We start from the raw sequence: 11,076 nt of genomic DNA on the forward strand, positions 1-11,076 counted from the left end.
AATCATTATATGACTTAGGGCCAACTACACTACACTGGGTTAGGGAGGCGTTTAAACGATTAAGTGACCCCTCCTAAAACAATCCAGTGGGCTTCATTAAATACAAATAATTCAAGTGCATGATGTTAACGTAATCAACGATTGAGAAATGTTGACAAGCTTGATTTGATGCATGCATGCATGATTGTTGTTATATCATTAGGATGCTGATCCCGAAAATGCGTAGTCATTAATGCAGCAATGTCGTTAGCAAAGTCATTAATGCAGCAATTCTCTTGCTAGCATATTCCCTTCGGCTCATGGCCTTGCTTTCACTGAGCAAGCCAGCATCGAGTCACAAAGGAGATTCCACGAAGATAATTGGACTTGAGACCGATTCTCAGGAGACCTATAGGAGAGCAAGAAAAGTTGCAAGTTCAGGCTCTCAATCATCTGCTAGCCTCGGTCAACCTATGTACATCTTCAGACCTAGACGAAGTCACATGGCCACTTAATTGCTCCGGGGTTTTCTCAATCAATTCCTTCTACTACTCCTCAAATGGTGGCACTTGTAGCCCTCAATGCTCGATCATTTGGAAAAAAGTCATTCCCTAGCAGGGTCAGATTCTTCTTATGGTTGCTATCCTTAACCAAGCTGAACGTTGGAAAAAAGTCATTCCCTAGCAGGGTCAGATTCTTCTTATGGTTGCTATCCTTAACCAAGCTGAACGTTAAGGATAGGCTCACCATCAAAGGGTGGTCAGGTGACTCTTCTTGCTTCCTCTGTATCAGCAACCAGGAAACACACGGCCACCTATTTCTTAACTGTCCATTTGCCAAGCAAGTTTGGAAATTTTTTCTCCTTAAAATTGATATCCAATTTCCACCCCTAGTTATTTACCAATGCCTTGATATATGCTCTGACATGTCTACTGAGTCTGTAATGAGACAACTGTGGAGTTTTGCTCCCCTACTATCTGTTGGGTCTTATGGAGAGATCGCAACAACTATGTCTTCTCCGGAGTAGTTTCAAATCCGCAATAATAGGCTTCTAAGGCCGCTTACTATCTCCTTTTCGGGACATGCTCACTGGCAACAAAAAGGGGCCTCAAGCTGAAAGCAATCATTCGGGAGAGAGGTATTTCCGAGCTTATCGCCTCCCGCGAGGACAACAACGGGGCAGCAAGCAACCTTTAGCCAGCAGCAGCTACCCACGCATTTTGAGTTCATCATAAGCTTCTATTCTGGACAATGATCTTTTGTAACTACTAGATACTGTTTTTATGTTTTATTTTTTTGTTTCTTCTTATCATGTATAGCCCAATGTGATATTTACGAGTGATTTTCTTGTGCATCTCTCGTCATGTAGAGCGACGACAAAGGTCTGCTCCTCTACCGTTGGGTAATTTCTATCTAAATCACACCTAGATATTAACTATAAATTTTGTTTTTTGTGTTATAATACATATTATGATGGGCAGCTTGCCCTATTGATTATTGAAATTAAACTTGATTTTGGATCAAGCTTAATTTTGGGTTTATGATGGAATTATTCTAAGTTTGACCAAACCCAAAATTAGGTCTAAATTCTAGAGGTTTTCTAGAAACACTCTAGAAGGTTGATCACCTCCTTAAAGTGTTCTAGAGAAATCTTTAAGCTAAATATCTAGATAATAGTATAGAAACATCTAGATAATTTGTGATAAAAATATTTAGATATTATGTAGAAATTTCTAGAGATTAAAAAAATATCTAGGAACTATGGAGGTGATATTAGAAGAATCTAGATCCTTTGTAACATATCTTTGGGAGGCTATAAATATCTCCTCACCTCTCTCATTTGTAAGCAAGAAGAAAAAGTTGAACAAGTGAAAAAAGCAAGTTCAAATAAAGAGTCTTCTTCTTAATAAGTCCTCTACATTTCTCTAAAAGTCTTTCAAGTGTTCTCTAAGTGTTCTTCATATTCTTCTTCATACTTAGAGGTTTATTCTCTTGGTTTCTTTCGGATTTCTCGGGTATTACGGTCTTGGGCTAGTGCTAAGCACTATCGGTGTTATCTTTACATGGTATCAGAGCCATTCTAATCTTGTGCTCTTCAAGATCGGGGTTTAAAGAGAGCTCTGGTTTACTCTTAAGTATGGAATCAATGGGTCGTGTCGTTGGATTGGGAATGGAGATCTTAAACCAATCTAACTACCGGTTATGGAAGTCATGTATGGAGTCATACTTGGTTAGTGAGGACTTATGGGATGTCGTCGGCGGTAGCAGCACAACACCACCAAGGGGAGATGCTGCAACAGCGGAAGCGACAAAGGAGTGGACACGGAAGAATGCCAAGGCGGAGTTTGCTTTGAAGAGGTCAATATCTTCAGGACTATTTGAGCATGTCTCAAGATGTACATCCGCAAGTGCTATTTGGCAGGCACTAGATCAATTGTTCAACAAGAAGAACGAGGCTCGTCTACAACTGTTAGAGAACGAGTTGGCGAATGCGAAGCAGGGGGAGTCTTCAATCTCAGAGTTTTTCATCAAGGTAAAAAATCTTTGCTCTGAGATTAATACTCTAAATCCGGAGGAGTCGATTTCGGAAGCACGGTTGAAGCGGTCTATTATTCGTGGTCTACGACCCGAATATACACCGTTTGTTACTTCAGTTCAAGGATGGGCTACACAACCTTCCTTGGAGGAGTTTGAAAATTTACTAGCTTCGCAAGAATCACTAGCCATGCAAATGGCGGGAGTTAAAGTCCATGATGACTCGGGGAGCGCTTTTGTAGCGGGGAGACAACAAAGCTTCAGAGCCAAACCCAAATATGGTAATGTGAAGAATAATGATGGACGAGAAGGATCTTCTACGGGAGACAAGAAGCGATTCAAGTGTTATCGGTGTGGAAAACTTGGGCATTTCAAAAAGGATTGTCGAGTCAAGCTGAAGGAAACAAATATGACGGAATCAAAGGGTCATACTGAATACGAAGAATGGGGAAAATGTTTCACGGTGGAGGTGCATCTTCAGGTACATCCACAACTAAAAATCTTGGAAATGATTGGATTGTGGATTCTGGTTGTAGCCATCATATTACCGGAGACGAGAAGTTATTTTCTAGTCTTCAGCGTCATGACGGGAAAGAAGCCATCATTACTGCGGATAATTCAATCCACCGCGTTGAGAAGGAAGGGACAGTCGTTATTGAAGGAGATGATGGAAGCCCAATCACTCTCAAGAACGTATATCATGTTCCTGGAGTAAGGAAGAATCTTCTCTCTGTGGTGAATGCGGTTGACTCAGGTAACTACGTTTTATTTGGCCCAAGAGACGTTAAATTCTTAAAGAATATTAAAGAATTAAAAGCGGACGTGGTTCACACCAGAGCACGGGTTAAGGATTTATATGTTTTATCGGCCTCAAATTCTTTTGTTGAGAAGATGAGTACGAATGATAATGCCTTTATATGACATGCTAGACTTGGTCATATAAATATGACTAAGCTAAAGGTTATAGTAAATAAGGATTTGGTTAACGGGCTCCCAAAGTTGAAGATTCATGATGAAGGAAAGCTTTGTGAAGGCTGTCAATATGGAAAGTCACATAGGCTTCCATTTGACAACTCCACTTCACGATGCAGCGCTCCGTTGGAGAGGGTCCATAGTGATTTGATGGGTCCGACGAGAACATCCTCCTATTCTGGGTTTCGGTACATGTTACTGTTTGTTGATGACTTCTCACGGTACACTTGGGTATACTTTGTGAAGGAAAAATCAGAAGTATTCTCCAAGTTTCAAGAATTCAAGGTTACCGTGGAGGGAGAATTAGGTCAGAAGATCAAGACTTTAAGGACGGATAATGGAGGGGAGTTCATGTCAAAGGAGTTTCTCTCTTTTTGCCAAAAATATGGTATCAAGAGAGAATTTACATGTCCGTATACACCTCAGCAAAATGGAGTAGCGAAAAGGAAGATAAGACATCTAAGCGAGACATGTAGAAGCTGGTTACATGACAAAAATTTGCCTAAGGCCTTATGGGCGGAAGGCATGAGATGTACAGCGTATGTCATCAACCGGATGCCACTTAGTCCGAACAATATGAAGTCTCCTTATGAGATGGTTCATGGGAAGAAGCCAACGGTGAAACATCTCAGGATATTTGGATCAATCTGCTACATCCACGTGTTTGAATCTCAAAGAACCAAGTTGGAGGCAAAGGCGAAGAAATGCATCTTTGTCGGCTATGATGAACAAAGGAAGGGCTGGAGGTGTATGGATCCAGAGACACACAAGTACACCGTGTCTCGTGATGTTGTCTTTGATGAAGGTTTCACATTTTATGGGCCACCTCAAGTCTTGGTCGAACAAGAAGGTGGGGGTTCCTCTAAGATCGATGAACCAGTTGTTCAAATGCTAAGTGAAAGCGGAAGTCTTGAAGAAGAGACACAAGGTGAAAGGGGGAGCACTGATCAAGAGGAAGATGAGGAAGAAGATCGTAGTTCCATGGCTAATCAACGGCCAAAAAGGAACATTGTTAAGCCTGCTCGGTTCAGAGATGAAAGGTTTGTCACTACTTACTCATGCTACTTTGCAGCTCCATTAGATGAGGAGGAGCCATCATCGTATGATGAAGCAAAAGGAGTTCAAGAGTGGGAGGGCACAATGAAGGAGGAGATGAATGCTCTCATGAAGAACGAAACTTGGGATTTGGTTCCAAAACCCAAGGATGTCCAACCCGTTTCTTGTAAATGGGTGTACCGAATTAAGCGAAAAACGGATGGGAGCATTGACAGATTTAAGGCAAGGTTGGTTGCTCGAGGGTTCTCTCAAAAATATGGAGAAGATTATGATGAAACTTTCAGTCCAGTGGCAAAGATGACTACGGTACGCTCACTTTTATCTTTAGCCGCAAGCTTTGGTTGGAAGTTATGGCAACTAGATGTGAAGAATGCTCTTCTATATGGAGAACTTGATAAGGAAATCTTCATGGAGCAACCGCTTGGTTTCAAGTCACGAGAGCATCCTGATTATGTCTGCAAACTTAAAAAGGCTTTGTACGGGTTAAAACAAGCTCCTCGAGCTTGGTATAGAAAGCTTGCTCAATTCCTTCAGTTTTGCGGGTATGTGCCATCAAATTCTGATCCGAGTCTATTCTTCAAGAAGAATGGAGGAGTCCACGTGGTGGTTCTTCTTTATGTGGATGATATGATCATCACCGGGAATGATGATGCTGAAATTGCTCGTCTACAAGAGGATATGTCGGTGAGGTTTGAGATGAAGAAGTTGGGTGAGTTGAACAATTTTCTTGGTTTGGAGGTCGAAAGGGTAAATGATGGAATATTTGTCGGCCAACAAAGCTACGCAAGAAGGATTGTTGAAAGGTTCGGAGTACACGAAGGGAAGACACGTACTACACCGATGGACGTGAACATAAAGCTTAAACGCGATGAAGGGTCCTTGCTACCTGATCATTGACCTTATCGCTCTCTTGTAGGAAGTCTTCTATACTTAACCATTACAAGACCTGACCTTGCCTTCGCGGTGGGTCTCGTAAGTCGGTTTATGCAAGAACCAAGGAAGCCACATCTAGAAGCGGCAAAGAAGATTTTGAAGTATGTAAAGACAACTCTTGGCATGGGTCTGATGTACAAGTACAATGCCAAGGTTTCTCTTCATGGTTTCACGGATGCTGACTTTGGTGGAGATCTAGATGATCGAAAATCAACTTCAGGGTATGTGTTCTTATGTGGAGACACAAGTGTTTCGTGGTGCAGCAAGAAGCAAGCAACGGTGTCATTGTCTACCACTGAAGCGGAGTATAAAGCTTCAACACTCGCAGCTCAAGAGTGTATATGGCTTCGAAGACTCCTTGAAGATTTGTTGGAGCCAATCAATAAGCCGGTTGCAATTTATGGAGATAATCAAAGTGCTATCAAGTTGGCTAATAATCCGGTGTTTCATGCAAGGACGAAGCATATCGAGTTAGAACATCATTTCATACGGGAGAAGGTGCTTGATGGAACAATTGAAGCTTTGGAGGTTCGAAGCGAAGACAACGTTGCAGATATCTTCACCAAGTCACTACCAAAGGGCCAATTTGAGTTACTTCGCTCGAAGCTCGGGATGGTTGACAAAATCAAGTTTAAGGGGGAGTATTGAAATTAAACTTGATTTTGGATCAAGCTTAATTTTGGGTTTATGATGGAATTATTCTAAGTTTGACCAAACCCAAAATTAGGTCCAAATTCTAGAGGTTTTCTAGAAACACTCTAGAAGGTTGATCACCTCCTTAAAGTGTTCTAGAGAAATCTTTAAGCCAAATATCTATTAATAGTATAGAAACATCTAGATAATTTGTGATAAAAATATTTAGATATTATGTAGAAATTTCTAGAGATTAGAAAAATATCTAGGAACTATGGAGGTGATATTAGAAGAATCTAGATCCTTTGTAACATATCTTTGGGAGGCTATAAATATCTCCTCACATCTCTCATTTGTAAGCAAGAAGAAAAAGTTGAACAAGTGAATAAAGCAAGTTCAAATAAAGAGTCTTCTTCTTCATAAGTCCTCTACATTTCTCTAAAAGTCTTTCAAGTGTTCTTTAAGTGTTATTCATATTCTTCTTCATACTTAGAGGTTTATTCTCTTGGTTTCTTTCGGGTTTCTCGGGTATTACGGTCTTGGGCTAGTGCTAAGCACTATCAGTGTTATCTTTACATTGATATCTCAAAAAAAAAAGTATATGTTGTTCAACTCATAAGAAGCTTTTATGAGTGTCGCAAGTTTGGTGGCCGAAAACGATGGGAAATAATAAGTGAGAGGCTACTTAATCAATGCAACTCAACTCTAGATAGTACATACACTTACACAAAAAAGAACATACAACATTTTGATTTTCCTCAAACTAAAGCAATGCTCTTCTTCGTCTATGAACATAAGGACTTCAATGCATGGCAAGAGTCATGTTTCTTCGTCTATATACGAACTTATGTACTTCAATGCATGGCAAGAATAAAGGGGGCATCATCACGTGTTGAGCTTGGATGTACTAATAAGAGTTCTTAATGAGATTTTGCGTCCAAAAGTAGGTTTTTTTTGCCCCCCTGTTTTGTTTTGTTTTCTTTTGTTTGGGTGGTGGGGGTAGAAAAATTCTTGGCCCCGTAAATGACTTTCTGAAGCCCAAGCTAGCGCTTCAAAAATGGGTATTTCAATTGATCGAAAGACTTATTTCTGTTGCAGAAGACGAAATTGTAAAACGCACCTTTAGGCCCCGTTTGGCAAAGGGTTAAGGAAGAGGGGTTAAAGAGAATGATTAATGTACTTAGCCCATTCGATAATCCGAATGACTAAATTATTAACCCGTTAAATAAGTTTTAGTTTAGCCCTTATGATTAGTTTTAGTGTTTGGGAATAACAATGATTTTGACTATTTTCTTTATAATTAGAAGGGTTAACTCTTAACCCTTCTAAATAGGAGTATTAGTAAACCCCTCATTTTGAGGGGTTAACTCATTTTAATCCCTCTAGAGGGGTTAACTTAACCCTTCTATATTTTTTATGTTTGGCAAATTATGGAGGGTTAACTCACTTTAACCCTTGTGAAGTTTTTTTGTGCTTGGCGGGTTAAGAAGGGGTTAAGTCTCCTTAACCTCTCACTTAACCCTTTGCCAAACGGTACCTTAGAGGTTTTTAGCAGAGATCTTGTATGTGGAACTGAAAACTAGATGCTTTCCATGTTTGCTGTTGTGTGGCCAGTTGTAAATCGATAGTTGTCGATCCATGATGTGAAGTTCATTACTCGTATATATAATTTTTAAAGCGGCAGTTAGCCGCTTATCGCATAATCCCCTAAACTTGAGCGATAATTACTCATACTTCTAATTAGTTTAAAATTCTAATTGATTCTTAGGATATTTTAGGAAGGTATAAGTATTTTGATCCAGCGAGATTTCATTTGAATTTGAAATTCTATTTGACATCAAGACTTATCAAGGTATTTACTTAGAGACGATATTTTTACATCCAGACTCATCAATGAATTTGACTGTTTACCATATATAAGTCTGATTCCAATATACGCAGCGTAGGAGAAAACAATTACTCGTCTTGAGATGGTTAGCGACAATTAAATCTGTTGTTGGGGATAATGATCTGCTTGTTATGATCTTTAGAACCTAGCTACAATGCTAAGGAATGAATCTATCACTAACTTTTATTTTGTTTCATTTTTTTTTAAAAATATGTATCACTTGGCAGGTTTCATTTATTAGATATATTTAAGTTGGCATATCTGAAAGTCTAATTGATGCAAAATATGTGCTATATATTGTATATAACTTGACCTATAATAGTTTTAGTAGATAAGTAAAATATACTAACACTACCACATATTTGCTCTAACGCAACGGTTCAAAACCGTTGCGCTAGCCATGGAACCGTCGCCCTTGAGCAAGTACGACGGTTCTCAAACCGCCTCATATGCTGCCGTTGCCTTACCTCTACCGTAACGGTTTTGAACTCTATTGCGACGGTTTTTTAAACCGTTGCCCCTGCATCTAACGCAACGGTTTTAAAAGGTACGCGGTTTTTAAGCCATTGCAACGGTTTTGATTGAGCTATTGCGACGGTTTTTAAGCTATTGCAGCGGTTTTGATTGAGCTATTGCGACGGTTTTCAAGCTACTGCAGCGGTTTTTTTAGATATTACAACAGTTTTAAAAGACCTAACGCAACGGTTTTAGTAGGCTAAAGCTATGGTTTTAATAGAGCTACGGCAACAGTTGGAGCTATTGCAACAGTTTTAAAAAACCTAACGCAACGGTTTTAGTAGGCTATAAGTATGGTTTTGATAAAGCTACGACGGCGACAGTTGGAGCTATTGTAACAGTTTTAAAAGACCTAACACAACAGTTTGGATTGAGCTATCGCAACAGTTTGGATCAAGCTATCCCAACGGTTTTGATCGAGCTATCGCAACGGTTTTAATCGAGCTATTGCAACAGCTCAATCGGACATGTTCTTGGTTTCCTACGTCAAAATAATATAGTATTCAATTACCTGGACAATCTTTTTAAGAACATGGCCAAGTCAAATTTTAATACACAATATAAAAGTGAGTATGTTGAGCATAATCAACCATAATGATAAGTGCCAACATACATCAGTATAGTATAAAAACTACAAAGTATTAAATCCACACTACCAACATTTCAACTCAGAAAATATTGTACCGAACTAACATTCAAACAATGTACATCAACATTTGATTACAAAACATGAAACTTCTCGGTCAAAGACTATATTCTCTATTTGTTTCCAAAAACTTGTTCCTCAACGTCAAATACTCACTAGGAACCTGTCAGTATCAATCTCAATCTTGGCTTTCATCAATTTCGGTTCAAAAGATTCATATATCAAAGCCATCTTGACCGCATTCTCCTATTTAAGTCTTTATATCCCCTGCAAAAAATAAAGAAACGTATCAAATATCATGTTAGCAACAAACTGAAAAGGTAATTTTTTAAACTAACCATTACAAGGAAAAAAAAAGCTCAAGTAACATTGGTAAATAAGGAGACAATTGATCCTCAGATGGCTACAGTTTCTCTTTTATATTAAAAAAGAGAGAGAAAATCACTCACCTACATCAAAACCTCTTTTGATTTTTTCAGCCAGCTAAATTCTAAATTTTGACGAGATCTGCAATTATAGCCTAGCAAAATATCTGGGGGCGGCAGATGACAGAATCTTTGAGGAAAAAAGGGGCAAAAACTCAGAGAATATCATGTAACAAGAACTTGATTAAATAATTTATGTCTATATGGTATGATTAAAATGTGGACCATGTATCGGTGGTAGTGATCATCAGCAACATCTCCAGTGCTCCCATCCTTGATATTTCCTGATAAAACACCAAAATTTAAGGGAACAAGATTATGAAAGAAGTAATGCACGCGACGGGTTTTTATTTATTTATTTTATTTTTTGAGGGGGGTTACAATAGAATAAAATTACTGTTTGTATTATTGAATGCTTCCAGGTCTTGGTCAGCAAAGGAATATTCGAAATATAATAGATTATGCAAAAATTAATGTTAATAAAATTTTACCTGGCATGTGAGTAAAGACGTCCCAATTGTTCAGACTTTTGTTGCCTTCTAGATATCCACCTTCAATCTGGGAAAAAAACAAAATAACTAGGTGAGCACTCCTGAAAATTAATATCTTCGAATACTTTTCGAATACAAACGTTTGTATACGAGGTTGTCGCAGGATGTGTCTGTAAATTGATATCCCAAAGCCATCCTGGAATTTATATGGACTGCCAAATGTATGCTAAAAAAAGCACTTGAAGTGTTTAATTAATGTGGCTAATAAAATAAGTAATATCGTTCTGTTGTAAACAAATCCGTGCTCAAAAGTTTCTCATACATGTAGTCACACCCGTAGGTATTTTGAGCAACTTTGGCAACTTTAACGATGCATCGCGGGTAGAAAACCTCCAGCTCATTCTTATCAAAGAAAATGCGGTGCACAAAACCCGCTCGCAAAGAAATTATTAACTTTATTTTCTGAAAAGAAAAGTACTGCAGGTTTGATCAGAAAGTGTGAAGTTGTATCTCTCCATTCCGTATACTTCACAGTTTGTATGACAAAAAAAAAGTGTACGTTCTCGTGATGATTCTTACCTGATAGCATGAAGTTGCAGTGCCGAAGAGAAATGAAGAAGGGAAATCACTTCGATCCAGGCCAGTAGCCAGAGATATGAGCTCAAAAAGCAAACCAAATGCGAAAACCTTCTTCAACTCCATATTTCAAAACCCACCCTTTAATTTGTGCAGCTCCTAAATCTTTGTTAAGTTATCCTGCAGGCACTTTATATCTTCTATGTTATTTCGAGCTTAATGCAGTGAGGTTTATATAGAGATTAGGGGTGGATATTGTTGAAGGAAAAATCAAGTATCAAGCAAACCAAATGCGAAAACCTTCTTCAACTCCATATTTCAAAACCCACCCTTTAATTTGTGCAGCTCCTAAATCTTTGTTAAGTTATCCTGCAGGCACTTTATATCTTCTATGTTATTTCGAGCTTAATGCAGTGAGGTTTATAT

General features: G+C 38.8%; 1 protein-coding gene across 3 annotated transcripts; it reads right to left on the reverse strand.

Annotated features, from left to right (window-relative positions):
• LOC109839463 (beta-glucosidase 18-like) lies at window positions 9,074–10,931 on the reverse strand. 3 transcript variants are annotated; one of them, XM_020407889.1, is made up of 5 exons: window positions 10,654–10,931; window positions 10,397–10,536; window positions 10,215–10,300; window positions 10,075–10,141; window positions 9,074–9,425 (listed from the first exon to the last, which is right to left on the reverse strand). In XM_020407889.1, exons 1-4 carry the CDS (start codon window positions 10,774–10,776, stop codon window positions 10,137–10,139), a joined length of 354 nt encoding a protein of 117 aa, XP_020263478.1. In that variant the 5' UTR covers window positions 10,777–10,931; the 3' UTR covers window positions 9,074–9,425; window positions 10,075–10,136. The 3 variants fall into 3 exon arrangements, 2 of the variants coding, with proteins under 2 accessions (XP_020263478.1, XP_020263479.1); XR_002246640.1 differs by adding an exon at window positions 9,608–9,867 and having other exon boundaries at window positions 10,075–10,536; XM_020407890.1 differs by lacking the exons at window positions 10,215–10,300; window positions 10,397–10,536 and adding an exon at window positions 9,608–9,867.

The sequence above is a fragment of the Asparagus officinalis genome, chromosome 4 (genome assembly GCF_001876935.1).
Source record: "Asparagus officinalis chromosome 4, Aspof.V1, whole genome shotgun sequence".
Classification (NCBI taxonomy): Eukaryota; Viridiplantae; Streptophyta; class Magnoliopsida; order Asparagales; family Asparagaceae; genus Asparagus; species Asparagus officinalis.